Raw genomic sequence first — 26,133 nt, forward strand, 5'->3', positions numbered from 1 at the left:
ATACACCAGAACATGAACTTCGTTGCAACTCTGTTTTGTATTAAAAACCTCACTGCTCTCTAAAGCATATTATTAGCCCATGTGGACTCGGAGACACAGACATTTGACTGTGCTGTAGTCATCCCCGCTCCAGCATAAGGAGACATCCTCTTGCCCTTGCTTTTTCACCAGTTCATTTGAAGACAAATATCCACATTTATCCTCATGTATCTTACAAAGCAGATGGATGCCAATCATGAGTCAAGTTACAACTCAAATAAGTTCAAAAGCAATACAATATTGACAGTATCACTTCGCCTCTGCTCTTTGCTAAGCTGTAATGTTACCTGTCAGGTTTGTGTAAAGAGTCTTCATCTCCAACAAACCTGACAGCAAGGAAAGTTCCAGAAACACCAGCTGTGGATACAACATTGACAGTTTGCTGGGAAGAAATTCAACACCTGGATAAAGGCTAGGTTTTTACAGCTATTATCTACATAAGCCTCTACAAAGCAGGTACCCTTTTCTGTTAACCTTAGAGCTTTACACCAAAGGCCACGCATGGGATATTTGTGTTTGTCATCTACATATTCTGAAAATTCCAGCTATCCAAAACACAGCCACTCTCAGGTCACCTTGAGTTCAGCTGTATTCGATAGCAGTAGTGTCTTTTATATTTCCATTACTACAGAGCAAAAAAATTGCTCTTGTCCAGACAGAGCTCCAGAAATTTAATCTGACAGCTTCCATGGTATGATGGCAATATCCTCTTGGACTTGGCAAAAGACAAGCCACAGACAGGCACACTTCTTCATATAAAAGATACCTTGCTGCTCATCAACTCCTACTTCTATTATCTTTTGGCAGAAACACAGCAGAGAGGATCTCTACCTTCAAACAACCTTAAAACAGGGATGTAGGCTATTAACAATAAAAGCAACTTCCTTCCGCAGATCTGAAGAATTTCCATTGAAGCTTCCCAGGCAAGTAAGTACACAGCAATGCACTGCACTGGGACGCTACAAGCTGTGTCATACGTACCTATTAGCTCCTCTCTCAGAGAATACAGTACAAATGCAAACTATCTTCGTAACAGGATTGTGAAGCTTGGTGACACCTAGCAGCAGTACACTCGCAGTTAATCACACTAAGTTAGAAGCAAAAAGACCAACTCAGACTTCAGTGGCCACAAGTACTTCTGTGTGTCCAGACATAGCAAACTGCATACAATCCACTAGCATAAGATGCATTATAGTGTTTTCAGTGAACCTATTTCTACAGCATTTTTTGGAAATGTGTATCAGTACAAACAAGTCTTCCTAAACAGAAACAGCGTTCAAAGTATTAGAGCAGCATAATAACTACAACTATATGAAACACTTTTTTTTCCCTCCTTTAAAGCAGCAAACAATTATGAATATTCCATGCATAGAAAACACTGACCTCTATGAAGCACACAGAAAAAAAAAGCGATGTAAAACAAGAATCTCTCATCAATCAACACAAAAGAGACCAAAGCAGCACTCCATGCAGCAATATTCTAAGTTTATTAAAGCAGGTATTTCTCTAGTGTTTGGGAATTACAAAATGCCTGTCAACCAAAAAGGAATAAGATGAGGTTATGTGCCATGTTGTACTCTACTATGAAATCAGGAATGGATATTACTGTCAGATAAAAGGGGGTGGGGGGAGAACAAGCAAAAATATCCCTCAAATGGTGTAACGTTTTATACACCTCTTAACAGCTCATTCGAGAATCCTCCTGTTACTTCCTAGCACACTAACACTGTGCTATTTAGCAGCATTTCAGGCTTGCATGGACAAGATGTTTACATGGAAAAAAAAACTTATTAGCAATTAGACCACTAGCAATTTCCATGGAAGAAAGTTAATTTTTTCTGAGTATAGTTAGATTCAGGTTCTCTTTTCTACCTCTTCCAGAATGGACAATAGTAAAAATACTAAAGATCTGTATTAACATTGTAAACGTAAGCTGAAGTGGTATGCCAAGTTCTGTCACATATCTGATGCTCCTGACTTGCTTCTAGTATGGAATATCAATCACATCTGCAGGGATAAGGTTATTAAATCATGTATTTTTTCCCCAATATAGGATGATGAGGTACGTTAGCAGACATCCCAACTCCCCAGACGTCAAAACAGCACTCAAGTCCTTTGCAAGTAATTGCCGCTGTATAAAAATAGCAATTCTTCAGAACACCACCACCAGATCTGGCTTTCTAGTGCCATAAAATAAACTAAGAATTTCCTATTTCTTTAGTACACATAAGAAGGCCTGAAGACTTTATTTTCCTTTTGACATAGCATCTGTAATACAAGTGAGCATGTTAGGTACTCACATAACATACAGCTTTACACTTGGACATTTCATGATACAGAAGACATTGTTCCAGAAACTAAGGAAAAAATGGAAGAGTGTTAATCCAGATGTTTGGTAACATGATGCTTCTTATAATAGAGACTGGCACTTGGTAAAACCCAGCATTTTCAAAACTTGTAAAACTAAACCTCAAGTAAGCAATGACTTACAGCAGGAAGTTACCCTGTCAAGGCTTACAGAATAGATTTCATCAATTACCTTGTCACAAACTGAAGTTATTCTCACTCACACAGCTCTCATCACTGATTTTCAAGAACAAGTGTCTTTGAGCAATATCAGAATAAAATGTAGAAGTAGATTTCTTCTATGTATTGAAACTCTGGTGCTTGTTTCAAGGTGGGGTAAGCTAAACCATTGTTCAAAACCACAGACCAATCCAATATAAATCAATAACATATATGCTGTAAGTTTGTTTTTTTTTTTTAAAAAAAACTACAAAAAATCTTTAAATTTTGTTTTTTTTTTTTAAAACAAACTCCACACTTTTTGAGTAACAGTAAGGTATGTTAAAATAACCAGTCAGACTTCATTCAAATGAATTAGACAACTTTTACTAAATGAAAAAACCTACATTTAAAATATGCATTTAAAACAAAAATGAATTAGAAAGAGACTTAAATCCATTTTAAAGAACTTGCTCACTGTGTCAGAAATCAATATATCTCTTGTATATAATGTGCCAGTTCATAAAATGTAAGTTACCAGAATCCTCAATTTAACATTTTCAACAAAATACTGAAGTCAAGAGTTTTACATCTACTGATGCACATTTAGAATGGTATAAATCTGAAGCCTTCCCCCAAAGAATCTTACAAATTTGACGATATTCAGTAAAAGCTTTTGTAGTTATATCCAGTAAGTATTGCATCCTAAAGCATCACAAATCTGTGCCCAAACTTCTCACTTCTTGAGTAACAGTAAGGTATGTTAAAATAACCAGTCAGACTTCATTCAAATGAATTAGACAACTTTTACTAAATGAAAAAACCTACATTTAAAATATGCATTTAAAACAAAATGAATTAGAAAAGAGACTTAAATCCATTTTAAAGAACTTGCTCACTGTGTCAGAAATCAATATATCTCTTGCATTATATAATGTGCCAGTTCATAAAATGTAAGTTACCAGAATCCTCAATTTAACATTTTCAAGACAATACTGAAGTCAAGAGTTTTACATCTACTGATGCACATTTAGAATGGTATAAATCTGAAGCCTTCCCCCAAAGAATCTTACAAATTTGACGATATTCAGTAAAAGCTTTTGTAGTTATATCCAGTAAGTATTGCATCCTAAAGCATCACAAATCTGTGCCTTTCATTTATCCTACTATAAATTTTGTATCTTCTCTGTATCTTGCCATTTGCCAATGTTAACTCTTAAGAAAGGAGAGAACTGAAAAGAAATACTGCGTAACTCTCGATCATGTACAGAAATTATTGCTACTATAGTACACTACAAAGCAGAAGTCTATACAATAGTATATGAAATTTGATCATGAAAATCCAAAGGATATAGTCGTTAGTGACATAAGCCTTATAATCATGTTGGACATTCATATAGCAGTTTCAACGCACCGCTTGTCAGCTAGCCTATTGTCCGTTGATGAACATCCATTTAAACACTCCCTCTTATGAAAAAGAATGTCAGCTTTCAAAGGCTTAGCAAATAAGGATCTTCATGTTCTGTGGAACTATGCAAGATGAAGTCTGATGCAGGTAGGGAGTTACCTGGAAGCTAAGCATGCCAAAGATGTTTCATGCTAATAAAACTAAAGCCAAGGTACCACATAATCAAGTTACCAACTAATAGGCAATACCATTTTTGTCCTATCTAAGTTAAATGAAGTGCCATAGCACAGTGTAACGTCAATAATTTAAAATAGTGTAGTGCACAAATTCATTGTGTGGCAGTTTAAGGTAAAAAGTCAAGACAGGTTTTTCTGTCTCAGTTTATGTTGGCTGTCAAGCTGTCCAGTCTGGGTATTTTGACTTAGCTTGCCTTTTAATCACTACTGTACTATAAACTTTGCATTATAATAGGGCACACATTTGAGCGGCATTATGAACAACAGGGGGCTAGGGGGAGGATAAGAGACCAATGGCTGTTCTAAAAAGCCCCTTCCTTACTTCAATTCCAAAGAGAGCCAGGAAATAAGACTAGATACCATATTCGCATCATTCTAGCTACAAAATAACCAAAGTAAAAGCAATCAAGCAACAATAAGACCACATTACACAAATGGAACATCATGCTCTCATCTGGTTTAACTATTACATCAAGTTTTAACTGGGATGTTGGTCAACTTTAAAAACCGTGGTAAATGTGAATATGTAGTTGCAATAGTTTTTTCCTAATACTTTTTTTACTCTATGCTGGATATTAGAACTTGGAGCTATACTTGTTACAATACAGTGTCGCACATCTTTCTACTAGAAAAAATTAATAAAGATCCTTTACCCGTCTCTTTAAGTTAAACGTGTGACATCATAAAGGGTGTCAAATGGCTGGATGGTTTTACAGTGCACACTTATTATATACTGTAATATGGAGTTTTGTCCTTGACAGATCTGATGGTGTTTCTACATTATTCCTTTCTTCACCTCTTCTTCGGTGGATTAGCTGTGCGAGGTGGAGTAACTGGACGCCCAGAATTCAGTCCACCATACTGGTACTTGGCTTTCTTTTCAGATGGTTTCAATATCTTGGAGAAAATAAAGAAGTTCTTTTGAGTCAGTGACAGCTAAGAACATTTCAAATACTGTTAAGCCAACATGAAATCTCATTCAGCAGGAACAAGGAGGGGGTGCGGTGGGGTGGGGGGAAATCACATCACAATCCTATAAATTTCTTAATCCTACGTACAACAGTAATACTACTTCTAAATCCTTCTAGTTCTACCACTACATTGGGGTGGGAAGGAGAAAGAAAAGGGGCTGAAAACACGTCCAAGAAAGAGTAGGGATTAAAATCTGATCAGAGTAACCACACTAAAAGGGTCCCAGTAGTCCATCAATCTGCATAATTAGGTACTCTGATCACTAGGTATGACTAAAAAGAATCAGCCAATTAAACTTTGAAATGAGCATCTGAATAGAGGGAATAACTTAATACGCAGGAGTTTCGAAAATAGCAAATCCCACACAGTTCTCTGGAGAACAGTTGGTTTGCAGTTGTAATTGTCCACAGACACCAGCCTGCTGTGCAATCCTTTCTGTAGCTCAGGTATATTACTCTAGACTAACCATAAGCACATCAACAAGCAGACTAACTCAGTCCATACAGCCCAACACCTAAAGGAATACTTAATGTACAAATATATCATACCTGAAAGGAACACATCAGAGTTTCATCCACGCTCATCATACCCCCTGCATTGTCAAACTCTCCACAATAATTTGGAGCTGAGAATAGGGTGACCAACTGCCGTTTAGCAAAGAATTCATATCCATCTTCAACCACCTGTCAACACCAGAGAAATCAATACAGCTCACATCAAATATTTTTTTTTTTTTTTTTTTTTTTTTTTTTTTTTTTTTTTTTTTTTTTTTTTTTTTTTTTTTTTTTTTTTTTTTTTTTTTTTTTTTTTTTTTTTTTTTTTTTTTTTTTTTTTTTTTTTTTTTTTTTTTTTTTTTTTTTTTTTTTTTTTTTTTTTTTTTTTTTTTTTTTTTTTTTTTTTTTTTTTTTTTTTTTTTTTTTTTTTTTTTTTTTTTTTTTTTTTTTTTTTTTTTTTTTTTTTTTTTTTTTTTTTTTTTTTTTTTTTTTTTTTTTTTTTTTTTTTTTTTTTTTTTTTTTTTTTTTTTTTTTTTTTTTAAGAAAAAAGCCAGCCTTGAGGCAAACAGAACTTATATTAAAGAGATGACAAGAATTCATCAAAAACGTATTTTATGTCTTGGCTTTCAGACAGGACGGGTTCAGTCATTTTGTCTTGTCTGGACACTGAATGCCAAATCAGGTAGCTTAACCTGTCTGACACTTCCAATGTTAAATATTCATCAGCTTGAATGTTCAATATTTTCCTACTTGAAGTCCAATTATACACTGCCAGTTTAAGGACTCCCAGCATTTTATGGAGCACACAAGGCTTGGATACCATCTTCATTGCAACTGTAACCACTAAGTTTCACTTACACTGGTGTTGATTGTACAAACCTCAAGTGTAGGCTTTTTTTGTAATTTTGATGCTCTAAAAGCAAAGTGGTTCTGCCACATTTTCCCTAAGAGCGTAATTCACCTTTAAAATAGTACAAGTAGCATGATGCATCAGCTAAGGATGTTCCCTCTTCCCCAAAATAGAAGCCTGACGTTATAATGTAGTGAAACTAGTGCACCAACTGCTCGCTTTGATCCAATCACCATGGTCTTTTAAAAGATGTCATACTACTTTTATAAAGAACTGAAGTGACTACATGAATACAGGAAAATAGTAGCAATCTTGATCGGCAGTTAAGAAATCTTAATATCCATTCCACACACTGACTAATCTTCTCTAATGTTTTAGCAGTAAAATTGCAAGAAGAAATATTTAAGTGTTCTGATAGTATACCCAAGCCTAACAGTGACACAGAATAAAAAGCCTATTTTTGTTTCACAGCAGGAACGAGCTTCTAAAATTGACTAAATAATGAAACTGAAATGTTTTACAGGAAATTGAAACCTGATGTCCACGTAACTAGGGCACTTGCTTAAAGTAACTTAATAAAAACTGCAAAAAGTGTACTTAAAGATAGACAATACCAAAAATAACCTTGCTTTCTGCACATTTCACTAAGTCAAACAATCTATGCCAAAGTACTCTAGATAGCTGAACCAAAATTAAGGCAACAGTGAAAGCTTTTATGTACAGACTTGTTTATAGAAACATTCAAAATGCATTTAATACTTCCGTGAAGTGAAGCAGAGATAGTTTAAGCCACAACTACCAGAGAACTGACTACAACTGAAATGGAAGAACTCTGAAACGTCAGTGTAAATCTCGAATTCAAGTCACTTTGCCACTTTAAACCTGGACACTTTACCTCTAATGTTCATAAACATAGCAGTAAACAGACAATACAAAAGAAAGATTAATGGGGAAATCTAGTGTTAGTATTTTATTTCACTGACGTTAGACAGTTCAATAGGAGTCAACAGAAGGACACAGCCTTATAGTCCCTTTATTAGGAAGATTTTTTTTTCTAAAAGTAACACAATGCCAAGTAAGTTTCAGATACATCCTACTGATAAACAGCACCAAAGAGGCAGAAAGTCTAGAAGGAGAGGTTTTAAGAAGCAACAGCAGCATAATTCATACCTGGTGAGCTCGACAGATCAAATCCAGATCGTGACGATTCAGAAATTTACTGACCACATCAGCACCAAAAGTGAAAGAGACCCCACGATCATTTTCACCCCAACCTTGCACATCTTTGTCTGGGTCAGACCACAGCAGGTCACACAGCAAGCCTTTGAAAGATAATACAAGTGAAAATGCTAGTCTTAGGATGTATCATTCTATAATGTAAAATAGTTTTATTGTAATTACCAGTGTAATTACAGTGTAAAGAAAATAAGCCTTAGCAACAAATACAGCAATAGTTAAACTGTGACTCAGACAAAAGATACGGGCTGCGTAAGTCTGGAGATTTTTTCCCCCCTCACCACAGATAGTACCTTGAGATGAAACAAGTCAGAGCCAAATAGTTCTCTGAAATAATATTTAATTGTAATATTCAGCATGTTTACATTGAGCATTTGAGGAGTTTAAAAATACTGCAGTGGGTGTGTTTTAAAAGGCAACCATCAATTTCACAGCTCACCAAGAAAGCTTAGTTTGAGAACTGCAGTAAATTTTAAAATCCTATGCAAGGCCAGTCATAAATACAGCAAACAAGTTTGTACTACAACCTTCTGAACATGGATCAGCTTTGATTCTTACCTTTCTTACCATATGTGAAGAACCTTAGGTGACTAAATAAAAATTTAACGTGGCAAAATTCTGACACATTGTTTCAGGTAGCACTTTCAGTTTGCTTAGACTACTACTGACTTTTCAAAAAGCCTTGTGCCAACCAGTCTGAAATCTAAATTAGAACAATAAACCTCTGGCATTTTAACACTGGTCAAGATCTTTTTTCTGCTGCCAACAAAAGGTCAGCTAACTCTGGAGTTAAAACTGGGTACTAAAAAAAATTCTCTAGATCAACTGCAATGCCTTTATACATAGAACTTTCAAAGCGTTTTCACATGAGAAAGAACCAGGCCAATTCAACTACAACACAAACAAAACAAAAAGCATTCAAAATCTATTTCATAGTTTTCCATGAAATTGTACTTTCTTTACCTGTGATGACTAACCCTTAAACATTTAAATACTTAAAAGCATTGTTCCGCAATCTGAAAGAGATGCCAGCAGGCTCCTTTAACTGGCACTCAGAAGTTTGATTTACAATTACATCTGGTTATTTGCTAAACAAAATATCAAAGACTATTTCTTAAATAACAGATGCTTCAAGTTGTAATCAAGCAAAACTAATGTCTGAAACCTATTGTGCAACTAGATAATTTTGTATTTACATATAGCTATCAAATGGTCTTTGCTGCCAGTCACAGTTCCTCTGTAGCAGAGGCTAAGATTTTATTTGCTTTAGAAGACAGAGAACAGAGCAAGTACAACTGCATTTTAGATAAAATATCTATCTAGAAATAAAATACTGAATACAGACAGCATATGAAAAAAACTTTCTTTACTGAAATTCAGTTCTATATTGAATAACATGTTTTTCAAAACAGAATAGTTGTGCTGCAATCCCTAATGGTTTCTTATAATGAATTTCCAACAATTGACAGAAGCTGCTTGTCTCAGCTGCTTAGGAAGCAATTCCTCTTCTATTCTCCCCCCAAAATCAAATAATCTTTAGGGTTATACACAGCAATAGGCAAGTCTGTCCTATAATCTTTAGCAGTGGTGTAACAGAACCTTGCAACAAGTTTGTCTAAATTAAACTATGCTGCCCAAGTAGGTTCATATTTTAACATGCAACATCTACCATTGCAATAGCTTAGGTTGACCAGGAGCATACCATAACACAGCTGATAGGAGGTATTCAAGATTACACACAAGAGGGAGTTACAGTTTCCTAATAAGCAAATGGTTGGCAACACTGACGAAGTTGTATCATTTATACCTTGGCCTCACAAAATGCAAATACTTTAACAGTTACCAAAGACGAGTGATTTAAGTTGGAATACAGAGTCAGATTTGAAAGAACAGCTTCCAAACCCCATAAAAATGCCACCAAAATAAGAGATCTTTAAATTGCAGTCGAGGTTGAAAAGGCTTATCTTCATCAGGCTAGAAGAAACCATCACAATTATCTAATCTTCTCAGCACAAGCCACACAAACATCTACCAAGAATTTCTGTATCGACACAAATATTCACCAAGTGACATCCCTCCACAAAGGGATAGCTTTTAAGGACTTGTAACTTTCAAAGTGAGACCACTTCAGTTTATTTTTTCATTTTTCCACAAGATTTACTTCCATTCTGTAGTATCAGTTGCCTCAAGTAGGTCCAAAAGGCCAAGACCTTCTATGTCACTGTACTGTATGCACACGTCTCCGATGGGACATTTCATTTTACCTCTGCTGGTAAACATCTGGCTATTGCTTCTGAAAGCAAAATTAAGACTGCAAACCACTCCGTAGATCAAAAGCCTTTTTTTAAAATTTCTATACTTATTTTTAGGAAGTACTAAGAATACATATGATTTCAGTGGAGTGTCTATGGAAACCAGAACTACATTCTGCAAGGGCATTCCTGAAGTGGGGGTGGCTCAAGCAGTAGTATTAGCCTGTTGAATAGAACTACTTTTTCTGAGAGCTCTGATAAATGTAAAGATTGACTCGTTTGTACTGACATTTATTTGGTTATGCATCAAGTGAATTATAAGTAGCACAAAAGGAAGAACAATGTAGTAATTTATACTAGAGACACTCATTTACCAGTCTAGTAATGTTTCTCAGTGTCAAGTGTGTATATACCAGCTTGCACAGAAATGCTGTTTAAGGGACAGTAGATGTATTAAAATTAGTCCCTGAATTAGTCCTATGCATCAGCACTGAGGAACATTACAGGAAGTAGATTTCTTCTAATTCAAATTCTATTCAAAGCTGCTGGATGCTTCGCACCTTTGTCAGAAATAAAGTGCAATAGCAATGAATATGTGTGTCTCTCTAGTAAAACGCAGCCTCCCTTATCCCCTTACCTGCTGGCAGCAGGTTTAACTGTAATTGCAATTTGTATTTCAAAAAAAGGTTTAGATGTGATATCTCCTCTGAAAGTTAATTTCAGACCACTGTTGAAATCAACACTTTAAAAAATATCCCATTGTACTGCTTGACAGTCTTTTCAATCCACTAGTAACAAAATTTGGAATAAATGGCACACTGAGGAAGATGATTAATTAAACGATTCAAAAGAATATTGTACAGAAAGCACTGGCAATTTGCATCCAACATCTACATACAAAGTATTAACGTATTAGTAGAAGAAAACTTCAGGACTAACACATTGATACAAGCAATTGAAATCCCAATTGCAGTGAAGTGGGAGCTATACTTTACAAATTTAAAGAGGGAGGAGACATGGCCCCAAATAGAGAGAAGCCCAAATACATACTCAGCAAGCTTTAAACAGTTACGTTCTTTGATGGACTAAAAGGTTTGGGTGTGCCTAACCAAGGCAAGAAAAAGAACTAGCTGTTTAATTCCATTTGATATTTCTAAGTTTGTTTTAAGGCAAACTTGTGGATAATGTATCCAAACTCGGATAATGTATCCTACTCTGTTATGACAAGCAGTAACAATGTGGGCAATAGCCTCTAACATACCAGATAATTTAACCATCATGAGGAAAGACACACCCTGCCCAGACATCAAGGAATACTGTACTGTGAACAGAGGTTGTGTTAAGCCACTGCATTGCCTGTAGAGAAATTGATTAAACCCGTTTCACCATTAAGACCTATTTACAGTAAATTCCACCTCACTCACCTGTGTCAGGAACATCTGTAGGTCTCATAATTCTCCGGATCTGCTCCATTGACTGGAGATCTGGAGACAGTCCTGTAAGTACAAGAAAACAAGTGACTTTTACCTGTAAAAAGGGTTCCAGAGAACACACAATTAGAGGTTCAAACTCATACAGCATCCATTGTTTCCACTGTAATATAAACAAAAGACAGTTTGCTATAAGACAATTAAGTTCCTGAACAGAGGGACAGAAAATGACACAAGTGAAATTAGCAAGGGGTTTTAATTGTTTTCCTACCATCCTTTTAGTGACACAGCACAGAACTCTACAGTTAAGCATGTTCTCTTAAACAGCTTACTAGAGAGAACCAGTGAAGGACAGCATTCCCATTATCTAACACAATTAAACTGAATGCAGATGACCTTCTCTACAACCACCTTTATAAAAGCTAAAGGAAAATCCCCTATCCAGCTTTAAAAGACCACAAGCCAAAGCAGCCTGCAGGTATGACTGGAATCATAAGTCACATCACTGTATTTCAAGTGTTTTACCACATATCAGCTGAGCAGCACTGGATGCTGTAAACAAATACTAAACTGTGCAGCTGCAATAGATAAGGAGCACAGAGGTGGTCATCTACTACAGCTCAGCTGCTTAGTCATTTATAAAACCATAGTACCTTGATTACTCAAAAAAAAATAATTTATCACAAAGACACAGCTCTTTTTGTATAGTTTTGCCATATTAACATGTAATTACAGCCAAAGCATGGGATTCCAAAGCCACCCTTTGAACAGTTTAAATACACACTCCAGAGCTTTTCTACTTGAGGCATACAGGCATGAAAGAGAGCCTACTGGATGCTCTATCATCTTAACATGTCCTTAAATAAGGGTCCTAAAGTGACTTAAATGACTTACGCCAAGATTACCTAATTAAGAAAGTTGCAAACAGAGCATGAAGACCTAATTTGTGATGAAACATATTTCATATTAACAAGCCATATCCATTTGACTCAGTCCAGAACTTTGAACATGATAGAAGAAAACCTGTCATCGGAAAGGAGTCACCACATAAAATAATTTCAGCTGATAGACTTTGCACAGTGGCAACGTATGTGTTATAGAAGAATGACTCCAATGCATTTGATAAAAATACTTGAGAAACTTTTCTTCAAGTATTAAGATTTGATATTATTTTTGTTAAAGCAGTCTTATGATAAAAGCCTTGAGGATAGAAGGCTTTTCCTCACCAGCTTGTTGACGCTGTCTTCACGATACTACCTTGAGGTTGCAAAGGATGGCAGAAATCTTACATTAAAAAACGTATCAAAGCAGTTTTAGTCAATTCTACTTACACAACAATACAGGGATACTAATATAAATTCAAGTAGATAACCAGCTTTTAAACTTTGACCAGCCTACCTCTTCCCCTTTCCCAGAACTGATCCATTTGCATGCAGATTACATTACCACAAAAGCATGTAGATTCTACTCTGATTCTACTCAGCATCACACCCTGAGATAGTAATGGACAATCTCAGTGAAATAAGCACAATCAGTTTGTGACCTTCTATGAGGTTACAGCTCTCACCATTTCAGGTTGCACCCAACACATTAAGTTCTTTAAAAGAAAATATATAATTAGAAACCATGTCTCAACCCTGCAGCTGTTAATTTTTGTGCTATTTTACAGCACTGTAAAACAGTAAAACCCCACAAAACTGCCTGCATGTTTGTAGACCTCTTTGTAATCACCCAAGAGCTCTTCTCTTCCCAAGTATCTTCCTAACTCCCCCTGTACAAAAAGAAATAGCTAATGTCTCAAATTCAGATCTACAAACAAAAGTTGTACGTGACCAGCATTAAATGAAGGAAATAAGAATGCAAACACAGGCTACCAAAGCTCACTGTCAAGCTGCTGCCACTACAGTGATTGCTGCAAACTACTGTGTACTGAAAAAAAACTGAAAAGTACACAACTGAATTAAGTTGTCTCATCACATAATGACAGCTAAGCACAGGAAAAGTATCTTTCAGTATACTAGCTTCTTGAAGCATAAGAGCACCCCCTCCCTAAGGGAAAACAGACAATGAATTGTCATTACTCCTGGCAGACTCATCAAATCCAGGCTCTATAGACTTGAACCACTCCCTGATCAGGTGGAATTGGTAAAGTAAGAGTGATGGTTACTTATTTTTATAGTGTAATCCAGGAAGCTCCTCAGGTCTCTTTGGATACTATGCAAGTTTATCAAGTAGACTTCATCTTCAACATACTTTTCATTGTCATTAATGTCACAAGAAAAACAGAATTCCAGAGCTTGAAAATATTACATAAATCCAGTATTCTACTAAACTAACATGACTCATCTCAGAGCTTAAATCCAATGTGGTAAGACCAATGTGTTCCATCAACATGACACTACAACATGGACCTAATTTATAGAAACTTGAAAGTAATCACATAAGGTTTCTAAAGATTAGAATTAGAGTGGTGTCATAGATAAGAGGACAATACTGTACAGAATACAAAGCAGAGCAAAAGGGAGAAGTCGAGAATGGTTATGGAATAAGCTTTAATGAAGCGAGATAAAGAGCAAAGTCAGACGTAAGTTGAGAGGACAGCCTTAAGAAAAGGCCAAAATATGACTTGCACAAGCAATCTGGAAAGACAGGGAAGAGAGAGGGAGGTGATGGGAAGGATACAATGAAAGATCCTTTCAGCAGCATGAACATTTGGAGACAGGGATGGCAAGAGAGGTTTGATTTATATTGTGAGGTAGAGAACTCAAACCAGCAGATGCCCAGAAAAGTCTAGGTAAAAAAGCTGACTCAGGATTTTAAGCTATTGTAGATAGCCTACTGGGGTAAGTTAGGTGCCTTTTGTTTTACTATGTTATGCGGTTTTGCAAAGTTTTATTGTATATCCCAGAGGACAATATTTTTAAAATAAACTATGCAAAAATGCGCAATATAGTAAAAAAGGCACCTACCTTATATCTACATGCTAGCTTCAACCTCCAGCAGAGTTGAATCGTTTTTGTTGCTGCCTCAGTGTTTATTATAGTAGTAACATCATGAAAAGGCGTTGACAGTCCATGACTTCATGGGATCTGGAATGCAGTTTGGATAGGATTGGAGAAGAGCGGAAAAAGGGCAAAACTTATTTATGTGCTGAACGTCCACTTTCATTTATTAGGAGCACACGGCACATATAGTAATCTTTTCACTTTATTTCACAGCCACAGATCAGTTGTGAGTGATAGTAATTTCAGTTACAGATGAAGCCTGTACAAGTTTAAGGGACAATTAGCATTCAATAGAAAAGTAAATATTGCTTTTCGTAAGAGGATCCTTAAAGCATACTATGCACAAAATAAAAGTTTTCCTACTTGATTAAACAAGAGGTTAATCCCCCCAGTACATTTATAATAAAGCTTTAAATTTTTTTCTTGAAAAATAGCTTTCTAGGCTTCTTGCTCGTGACTCAGGTCTCAGTTTTGTGTGTATATGCACTTATCAGTTTTGCCATAGAACATAGCATTCTACTCTACCTGCTAAGCTTCCTTGATTACTTTCTACCACCCACCTAAGCTTAATTGTTTGCCTGAAACACCACAGTATTTTGTCACCATTCATTCTCTACTGTTTCCCAAATAAAACAAGATTCAAAAAAGTATAATGATAGTAAAAGAGTAATTCCTTCGCCAGCTTTTTTGGAAACAAATTTATTACATGGTTTTAGCCACTGATAATTGGCTACCTCAGTGCAGAAGTGGTTTTGTATCTCACAGTCTTAAAATTATGAGATCTAGCTCATAAAATAGGTACCAGTTCTTAAAAAAGAAGAGAGACACCACAGCACACTGATTAAGAACAAGATGAAAAGATGAGCTGTGAGAAAACAAGTACTTTCTCTAACATGTCAATGCTACCTGGAGACTGGCAGACTCAACCGTCTATCATTGCATTAATTCTGTATTTACAGAGACATGACAATACCTCAGAGCATATTATGTATAAGACTCTGGTAGTTTATACTAGCAGGCACTGAAGGCAGAAGCTTTCAATACAAGATGCAAGAAGAGCCAGGATCATTTTTACAGCACATTCCATACAGGCAGAGCTCTTGCAGAGATACCTGTAATTAATAAAGGCAGGATGGCAGCCATCAATACAACCTCACAAAGTCTGGAAGAGTCTGCTCAGGAATTTTGGATGCACACTATTTCTAATTCCAAATGGAGCTGTTCCAACTAGAGGATCTGCAGTGCTCTCACTTCCACTCATCTCTAATTATCTCACTGACAATGCAGGTGTGACACCTACCAGACCATCTCTGGATGACTCAGTGCAAGGCATCAAGTAGCTTATTAATGGAGGTAGTTGCAAAGACAGCTGCAAAAAGGCAGGATGGCTCCTACTACAAGTAATTTGAAATTGTTGTCAATTGTTTGACTCTGCAAGGTGCTGAAAACCTGTGAGCATCATTGCCTGTTAAAACATGGGGAGTCCCCTTCTACAAATAAGAGTGCCCAAGTAAGTTCCAATATTCAGAGAAGTCACAAGCCTCAGTCAGATCAACACCAAACGCTTTTTTCTCTACAAGAACAAGGCAGCACTGGGACAGGTGCCCACAGAACGTAGATTTTCCAATAGCAAAGGTTTTATGAGTCAGGGCAAGCCATGGCTGACCTGCTCTATTGTTAACAAACGTCTTGCTTCAAGCAGCAGGCTTGACTATGTGACCTCAGAGGCCCCTTCCACCAACATTTTATGAAACCAGCTAAAGAGGCCAAGACTACAGAGCTGGGGTTACTTGTGAAAGTTTTTCTTTCACTTCACTGCTAGGTATGCCAATGTTAGCTAAGGCTGCACTGATAGATGGTAACAGCAACAAGTCATGTGGCAAATTAGGCAAGAACTCTAGCATTCACTATCCTTCAGAGAGGGACGTACTGATGGCAATACTTACAGACGCGCTTGCCCCTCAGGCACAGAGGGCCATGTGTATCAGGTAAGAAAGTCATCTGTCTGCTGCCAGGCACACAGAAAAGCACAAGGCGTAACAGCAACCTTTACAGACAATATAAGGTTAAATGTCTCCAGCTAAATATCAGGTATGCACATCCACACTCCATTTGGTATAGCATTAACACAAAGATCAGTTTAGACACAGCCTATAAAAGCAGTCATCCGCTTACCTCCATGACAACAGAAGATCTTCTCATCCACAATGGCTGCAATAGGCAGACAGTTAAAACAGTCTGTGAAGGTCTTCCACAGCTTAATGTTAAATCTCCGCTTGCCTACAAGAAGAGCGTGAGACATTAGGAAGAGAAGGCTGTTTTCTTAAAGTCAACCTGCAATACATATCACAACCTGATCAAAAATGTTAGCGAACTGTCTTCACAGGGCTTTATTTTTGTTAATGAACTTAGGTTTCAGTCTCCTGCAACAGCATTTCAAGGACAGCAGAAGAACAAATAATAATTCTCTAGAATTGGTTGAAATGTACTTTTAGAAAATTTCAAAGCAGGTTCACAGAATATTGAAATCCTTGCAGTACAAGAGTCCCTACTAGAAGTGTCTCCAAAACACAGTATTAGTCTATAACAGTCTTTCAAAAGAAATAGGTTTTGCTTACATTCATCATAGAATCCATAGATCCGATTGATGCTAGCACACTCATGATTTCCTCTTCAGAGAAAGAAATTTTCTGGATACTTGATTTTATATGCCAGTAATAGGCAAATTGTTTCCAGAGACTGTTTGCCTCTGTCTACATAATCTCCAAGGAAAAGATAATTAGCTTCCGGTGGGAATCCTCCATATTCAAATAATCGAAGCAAGTCTGTATATTGACCATGAATATCACCTGAATAAGAAAATGTTTACCGAGGATTAGTGCAACAACATCTGGATACTTGATTTTATATGCCAGTAATAGGCAAATTGTTTCCAGAGACTGTTTGCCTCTGTCTACATAATCTCCAAGGAAAAGATAATTAGCTTCCGGTGGGAATCCTCCATATTCAAATAATCGAAGCAAGTCTGTATATTGACCATGAATATCACCTGAATAAGAAAATGTTTACCGAGGATTAGTGCAACAACATAAAGAGTACACAAATCAAGAGCTTAAGTCAGCTAATCACTTTTTACTAATTGATCTTTAAAAAAGCATTAACATTTCCTTTAAAATCAGACTGGCAATAGGTATCAAAAAGGTGAGAACCATGTTAATATTACAAACTGAAGTACTCACTAAATGTAAATAACCCACAGTAGTTGCAGAACTGTTATGTCAGTTATCAAACCAATCTGAAAACCAAAAGCTACAGAAGTCTTCACAATTAAGCTTAAGCTTTCTAACCAAGCTCCAATTCGTTCAAATTAAAACAAGGTCAGAAAGACAACCTCTAATTGAACAGTTACATGGCAAGAAAGCCAATGTATTAAGAAAAAGTTAAGTCACATTATTTACTGCAAAAACAGGTCAGTAAAGAATCTAGACAGACTGGAGAGAAACTGAACATTGTGGCAGAGAGCACTTACTTCAAAGGTCAACTGCTTATCCTCCCATAACACTGCTCAACTAAGATTCCCATCCCCCAGCATTTAGGGTAACTCCTCCTTTGATGCAATTACTCATAGGAAAACAGTAGAGACTCAAAAGATTGATATCCCTTACAAGATAGTCAACCCTGCAGGTATGTCTTAGGAAAAATAACTGTCATGTTACTCATCACACTGCCAGCTTTAAAATTAAGCAGGCTTTCCATGAAACAGCTCTGTGTGGCAATTACAACACCACAGCATATCATATCAAGCCTAGCCAAAGCTAACTATTTGTGAGCTGCCCATAAGGTCAAAGAAGATACCAGAGCTGCTCTACAGTAACTTGTAGAAAACATGCGATGTATTCCAGCTGACTGTAGAATTCATTACCAACGTGAATGAATGCAAAAAAGCTATGCAAGAAACCTTCAGTACAAGCTGTATGCTGTTTAAATTTAGCATCTCCTGGTCCCTTACACTAAGTATTCCATAAATGCATTTTCACTTTTGCTGCTTGTTCAGTGGCAAAATCTCGACTTTAAGCACAGCTGTTCTCCAGTAGAGCACTAGCTACTATGGCCTTAAAGAAAAAACCCAACACAGACATCTCCACAACTTTTTCCATAATCTTAAAAAAGAAAAAAGGTTCCCCAACCTGTATGCTCTCCAGTTCAATTCTTAAAGCATACAGTGGTAAGAAGAATACATAGCTATATTCCTCTTTACTCTTCATGAGAAATGCAATACTTCCTCTTTTAGGCAGCATTCTTCCGTAACTGTTTCTCACTCAGGGAGAGGAATCACTTCCCAATTTTCTTCTAATAACGGGGACATTATCCACTACCCAATTCCAGACACAATCTGAAGTTTCACTGGCTAAAATAATTTTCACATATGTTGCAACAAGAACGATTCCTATTCTACTTGATATTTAGAAATCTCCAGGTCACAACCAGAAGAAAACATAAGAGGACTCCTCAACAAGTCATTGCTATGCTGAGTTTAGTACTCCAGAACTACACTATCAATACACTCTCCAGACTTCACCACCACCAGAATCAACGACCAAGTAAACATACTACAGAAAGAATACTATAATTGTGTTCGTTGTCTACTTTCAGTTACACACATGAGACAGAGGGACCAAAGCACTTAAAGGTAAAGGAACATTTTACAGAAACAATTTTGTAAAGGGACCAAAGCCTTTACATTCCATATACATTCAAGGCACTTGGCATTTGAAAAATACAGCTTCATATGGGCACAAGTTGAATTGATGTCTACCAGATACAAAGCCTTACAGTAAAACCCGCACCTATTTTAAAAATGGATGTTTACATAAGAGTATCTTTCATCTTACATTAAAACACAGCCATTCAAGATGTAAAAGCTTATTTTGAACTGACTTGGATTAGAAAAGACAATCCTACAATGGTTCCTCAGGCATTGCCTGAACACACTAAAATAGTTCAAAGCAGTACAGCTGCATATTTCACTTTTGGTGAAAGCAATCATCTTTCTTTCACTTTTATCTAAATGCAACTTTGACAATTGCTCTAATATTAAACTTAGATGCACCTGACACTTCCTGGTGCTATCACCATGTTTGGGATCCAATTTAAAAATAACAAATGCCTTATTTAACCGTGCATTTGCTACCCTATTATTGTACACCTAACAGTCCTTTCAAATGTCTCGATTTAAGCAAATGAGAAACTAACTTTGAAGGAGGTTAATTATACTTTGCAGACCTTGACTTATGTACAATCTGAATATTTCATCTGAGTTTTCATTTTTTCTTTATCTAGGAATACAATGAGACTACTGTAGTCCTTTCAGTGTAACATAAACACAACATGGTAAAGCTGGATTTTACCTTCAACTTTATGTCATTAGGCAAGCTGGTCCAGTTTTTCCTCCCCACCCTACCAAGCAATTAGTCATTTAAAAATGACTTTGCCATTAGTGTCTTTTTTTTTTAATTGGTAACATCCTCTCTTAATGTAAGAGATGTGGCTACATTAGGTCTGCCAGGAAGAAGCTAATCTATCTTTGAGCGTGTTAGTAACAACAAATTCAAAGACTGCTTCAATTTTAATACTATGACACTTTAAGAAGCCCAATTCAAGAAATTTTATGCTTTCTAAGACTGCTTCTGCTGTTAATAACCTGAAAGATTATTACAAGCCAGTATTTATGATATTTTTGTAACAGTTTTTAACAAGCTTGCACACCTATTAACAACAGCGTACTTTTGAAGAAGTCTAGTATCTTATAAAGGCTTAGAGAGGTAAAGAACACACAGTTTTATCCACATTTGACAGCAATAACCATGTTTGTTAAAACTTGCTATAAAGCTCAAGGAATTTATTACGTGGTAAGTAAGCCTAATTTAACAGTCTGCATGCAGTTTTATTTTTTCAATTGAAAGACTAACAATGTTTTCTTCAACACTATTTTTGAAGTGTTCCATTTCACAACATGTAAAGATCTTTGTTTGGCTTATGCTTTGAAGAGAAAAACCTACAACATTAAACATTTGCTTTTAAAGCAGCTAACTGCTTTTTTAAATGCAATGGAAAGAGGAGCAGCTCTGTGCAAGCAGTCCCTAGGGAGGTACAAGGGACAGGTTGCAAAATTTGCACTAGATGAGCCCACAAGCAGCTCTTACTGCCAACGGAACCTGCTCCTAAAGAGTACCGGGAGCATCAGCAATCTACCAACAGTTAGCTGCCTTTTCTTGACTTAATCCAATCTAAGCTGAAAATTACATTTAAGAATGTGAAGTCCTCACTCCAATCCGTATCACCCAAGCCACAGTCACCTGCCTGTCTCAGTATCCTTCCAACCCACCTAGCATACAACTAGATTAAAACACCTACATAAAACACATACATAAGAAGTTTACATACCACAAATTTTCAGAGGTGCCTCTAGTTCCAGGAGAATAGGCTGGCTAAGAAATATTTCCCGTGATTTTATGCACAAGCCCCGAACTTCTGCTTCAGTCATCTGAACAATCTTCCCAGGACGACATCCTCGTACTGAAATGAGATGTTTAACAATTGAAGGTAACTATCACACAGATACACAGCAATAGGTAAGGGCAGATGAGCTGTATTTGAAATCTGTGTTTGACAAAAAGCCAGCAGCACACTCCAACATATCTACCAAATGCATTGGAATTACGTATTCCAACAAATTTAAAATTTATCTCTGATACTGTGGTAAGCTGTGCTTAAAGGTCTGTATGCATTCTTGTCAAATCAGGTTCTCCGAACAGAACAATTTAAGCCTTGCTTTCATCCACATTTGGATAAATAGCAACTTCAAAAAGTGTTTAAATTAGCAATCCTATTATGCTAGAATATTCATAATAGGCAAAAAAATCCTGAGAATGGAAATCCTGAAAACACTTCCACATTAGCACAAAATAAACTTCTTTAGGACTGTTGAGTTCAACAGGGCTAGCTAAATACAAAGAAAAAACCACAGGCATGTTTATGCTTTTGGCAGCTGAAATGGCCATATTAGGAACACCACCCTAAAAGCTATGAAAGTTCAATGAAATCTTCATTCATATATAATGGCTCTTGAGTTATTGGAACCTTTACATCCAAACAATGACATTCTAATTAGAATGAAATTGAATTCCTAAACCAATAAGTCAGGTACTCAGACCTATATTTAGCACTAAGTTTTCAAAAGCATTCACATGTCATTGCACTCCAACCAACATCCTCTGGCAAGTTTATCTGCAGCTGCTTCTTTCCACAAATATCTATATGATTCCTCTGTCAGAGGCTTTAATGAGGCAGTAAGATAGAACAAATGCGTCTGCACTTTGGCTGATCCAGTTCAGTCTTGCATCTCAGCATAACCCAAACTTCAGAGTTCAAACTAATAAGCCAGGATGTATCAGTGTCTACAACAGGCGAAAATCCTGTTCTGCCATCTGCTTTAGATGGAAGCAACATTCAGCATTAAAACAACAGTAGTACCTACAAGAGAAGGTGGTACGAAACTTTAGCAGTTCAAATCCAAATGCTTTCAAAGTCAAACATAGTAAGACATTACTTCATAAAAATTTTAGCTGCAACTTCAGGAAGTCTAGTAAGATAGATTTGCGAACAGAATAGCAAAAACTAGTTCTTCACACATAAAATAAGTTCCTGGCTTGCCTGCTTCCCCTCTCCAAAACAGAAGATTAAGCTTGCAACTTTTTTTTTTTAATTAACATAACCTCCCTTTTCCTTTTACTTCCACTTAGGTCCTAGAAAACATACTTTACAGAGATCAGTATCATTATCTACATTGTGCAATGGGGAAAAAAGGATACGGGGCAACAGTTTGTCCTAGGCCACCTAATACCACAGTCCAAAGTGTTAAGCTCAAAAAGCTCTGCTCTGGTTATCACCGCATACTTCTCCGAGTGTAACTGCACATCTAACCATTCCAACACTGTGCTATGAATTTCTATTTTTTGTTTTTAATAAACACCACGCACGCTTGTTAAACTGAGTTTAGGAAGCAGCCACAGTAACATGTGAAAAGGCAGAAAGGAAGAATGGTTTTCTCAAGCAGGGAAGAGAAGATGTGAAACTAGATCCTGGGACAGCCACTTTGAGTGCCAAAATAGCAGGAGGGCTAGTTGATCTGCAGTAAGGATACACTGGAAACACTTTGCTCATTAGAATCCCACAAGAACAAGGCTGTGGCATACAGGACTTCTTTCAGCGAAACTCTGAATCAGTACCAGGTGATATTTACCACACGGTAAGTCACATTCCTTTTGCTAACTAAGATTTCAACTATACTTGAGAAAGCAAACAGCTTTTTAGCAATACTTTTTTGTTGTTATTCTTCATGCAAAAAAAAGTCTCAGGCTTGACAGCTTGCACAGGACTTGACTATCCAATTTGCAAGGTACCAAAATGCTCCAACAATCTCCACCTTTTCAAACGCTTGCATTCCGGTACCTTATTAACGATCCCTTTCATAGACCAGAAACTCATTTTGATAGGCACAATAAACTGTCATTATACATAAGAAAGCTCCCACCTGAAAAAGCAGAGTCTTAATAACACAGTGGTTATCATTTTATTGCAGCAATTGTTATGTTTTAAACCCATGGCTTATAATATCAAGGTCACACCAAAGAAGCATGCAGCACAACTAGCTTTTCAGTCCCATTTTTCCCTCTACAAACTGTGCATTCTTTTAACCTGTTTTGATAAGCAATTAAAATCTCCTCTGTATTTAACTACTTTCATAATGTTTTGCAACACCAGAATTAAGCCATTTCATGTAGATTAAAACCAAGAATGACTGAACTGCACACTTTTTACATCCACTCTAGTTTTGGAACTCAAACCCAGGAAAGCCCACCATACACAACATTAATGTTACCATAAGTAGCACCAGACCAAGCACAGAGTCCAAAATTGAGACAGCAGTTCAAGGAGGGCACTCATAATACTTAAAATAACTTTGATCCAATCAATATTTCTTAGAACACCAGCCTTTAGCTTCCTTTGAAACTCACATGGAGGTTTAAACTTGGAACAATTGCTTTATAGGATTGAGGCTTTAAGCACTGCTGGATTTTTGCACTAGAAGACACAGTGAACATGCAGCTCCTGACTTCAAAATTAACTAACTGCCATAGTCAGTGCATCCAGTGTCTTGATGTTAGTTCTTTACTTTTTACAGTAGAGCCTTAAATGTTGCAAGCCCTTAACAGACAAAGCAACAAACAGGGCAGTAACTTATTACCACACTTCAGATTCTCCAGATAAGAGAAGTTTCTACAGCTATGGCAAGTACGTCACTCTCAGAGAAGGAGACAACACACACCTAATGACTGCAGTTACTTCCAGCCCTTGGGAAGGGTACAAATCTGGGCCACTGCACCTTTGCGAAGGCACCGCACCGCCCCCCCCCCCAATCCAGTCAGTCAGCAGCTCCACATAGCAAACATATAAGCTCAGTCACATTTGAAGAAGTACAAAGACTGGGGTTTCATGAGGAATAATCATCAATAATATAGTTAAGAGAAAATAAGTTTTCTCCCACAGTCCCCTGATCATCAATAAGGGTACTACATATTGAAAAACTAGAAGCTACTGTGACCCTGGAAGCCTCAGCCCTTTAACTGGAATCACAAAGGCACTGAAAGGTTTGCCAAGCAGTCATCCAAAACAGCTGTGCCACAGCTGTGGTACAAGTACACAAGCAAGACTAAGCACATCTTTCACCAGCTTACACTACAACTAGAATTTTGTTCAAGTTTCCTTGACTCAGCTGAGCACTGTACGGATTGTAAACAAGAGCATCTCTCACCACATTTAGTTTTTAAAAGCCAAATCCCCAAGTACAGATTTAAGAGGAGGTTATGAGAATGAGATCAAGAGTGTAAGTGATGTTTTTCAGACTAATTTACAAATTACCATAGCTAACCATTCTTAAAACAAGCAAGTCATAGCTGCATGCATTGTAAAATTTGTAGTTCACAAAAAGCCTTTAACAGCATTGGGAAAACCATCATTTTTAATGGTCGTCATTTTCTCAGAGCAGAAACAGCATCTCAACATTAGACGTAAATTAGTTCTCTTTAATCTAAGATGCAGATGCTGTAAACAAGCTTTGATTTACATAAAAGTCTCCGGTAGGGACAGCAATTCCTGTTGCAATACACAATCCCACCAGAACAAGCCTTTGCTGCAAGGAGCTTAAAGCAGAGTGATATAGCAGGGAATAAAGAGAATTAAAAGCAACTATATGCATCGTACTGTCAGGATATTATTTTAACACAATAGATCCTATAGTAATCCAAAAGCTGCCCTAATCAATACTAAAATAGTCTCTGCATCTACATAACCTGTGATAAGCAACCTTAGCAAGTCTACTAACAGCAATTAGTAATCAGAGACATGAGTTGCACACTGGCAGAAAAGAAAAACTTCAAAAATAGTAATTATTTTTTTTTAATGCCTCCAAATTCATGCCAGAGAGTAGCAGATTATGTAAGGCAATACTGGAGAGGAAGAAAATAAATAACACTGAGGAAAGCGGGTCAAGAACTGGCTGTTAGAAGTTCTATGAGCATCACTTTTTGCCGTACTCTTTCATTAACTGGAGAGAACACATTTAACCTATTTTGTCACACTGTTTCTGGTGTGCCTCTCACTCTAAGTAACTAAGCTGCTCATTTTGTGGCATCACGAATAGAAGTGTCTTCAATTACTAAATCAGCTGTGGTATGCACATCTGTCCTAAGCATTTATACCATGTTCCGCAATACCACACACGTCCTGTTTACTGGACAAAACACTCATGGTTTTAGCATAATATTAAAACCCAGACAGACTTCTGTGTCTCAAAAAATTGGGCCAGCATTATTGCTAAGTAGCAGCCTCCTTCTTTCCCTACACCTTTTTTTGCAGGCATATGAATTTGTGTGGCCACACAGTAAACTGCATCAGTGAACTGATCTTTTCTTTCTAGTACAAAGACACAACAAAACAAAAATGTAATCTAGATAGTTCCGCAAGCTGGAGAAAACATCCAGTGTGAACCTGGGCTAGGACTAGTGAAGAAATAAGCAGCTGGTTCTGCTTCTTTTCACAGTAGCTCCAGCCAAGCTTATTTCTGAAATTATGGCTTTAGAGATCTATTTTGCCAGAGTATATCTAAAAAAAACCCCCAAAACTACATCACAAGACTGCAAGCATGCAATTTTACAAATTGCACACAAGCAATTCCCACAAGCTTACACTCCCCCCCCAACATTCTGTAGAATATTTAATCAGTGATTAACAACTACAACATTTAACTATTGATTTCTTGTACTTCAAAGTACTTTGGAGTATTTGATGAATCCTGAACAGCCTCTCAATAGTAGGAACAGAATGGATTTGGAAGCCAAAGGTGGCATTACCTATGACTCGGAAAAAAACAAACAATTCTTACACTGATTTTGGAAACATGTTCTGAAGTTATCTGCTCTCAGCATTTTTTAAATCCAAGTTATATATTATCATGGTTTTAAGTCAGGAATCCTACATTGGATTTTAAAAGTGTCTTTCATTTTGGAAAGCAAAATCTCTACTCCCTCAAAATATTTTCTGTTATTCAAATTGTTCAGCTGTCATCCAGAAGCAGCCACTCCCTAT

At 36.8% G+C, this 26,133-nt stretch overlaps 1 protein-coding gene across 1 annotated transcript in view; it reads right to left on the reverse strand.

Annotated features, from left to right (window-relative positions):
- Positions 1–3,332: 3,332 nt before the first annotated feature.
- The window catches only part of PPP1CB (protein phosphatase 1 catalytic subunit beta), a gene marked incomplete at its 5' end in the record, with an annotated part of 30,239 nt that continues 7,438 nt past the window's right edge, over positions 3,333–26,133 (reverse strand). The window contains 7 exon segments of the mRNA XM_009283729.2: positions 3,333–5,085; positions 5,709–5,843; positions 7,675–7,826; positions 11,417–11,488; positions 16,603–16,707; positions 17,046–17,276; positions 20,872–21,003. Of these exon segments, the coding sequence (XP_009282004.2) occupies positions 4,981–5,085; positions 5,709–5,843; positions 7,675–7,826; positions 11,417–11,488; positions 16,603–16,707; positions 17,046–17,276; positions 20,872–21,003 (932 nt within the window).

This window comes from Aptenodytes forsteri, unplaced genomic scaffold, assembly GCF_000699145.1.
Source record: "Aptenodytes forsteri isolate BGI_AS27 unplaced genomic scaffold, ASM69914v1 Scaffold309, whole genome shotgun sequence".
In the NCBI taxonomy this organism is placed as follows: Eukaryota; Metazoa; Chordata; class Aves; order Sphenisciformes; family Spheniscidae; genus Aptenodytes; species Aptenodytes forsteri.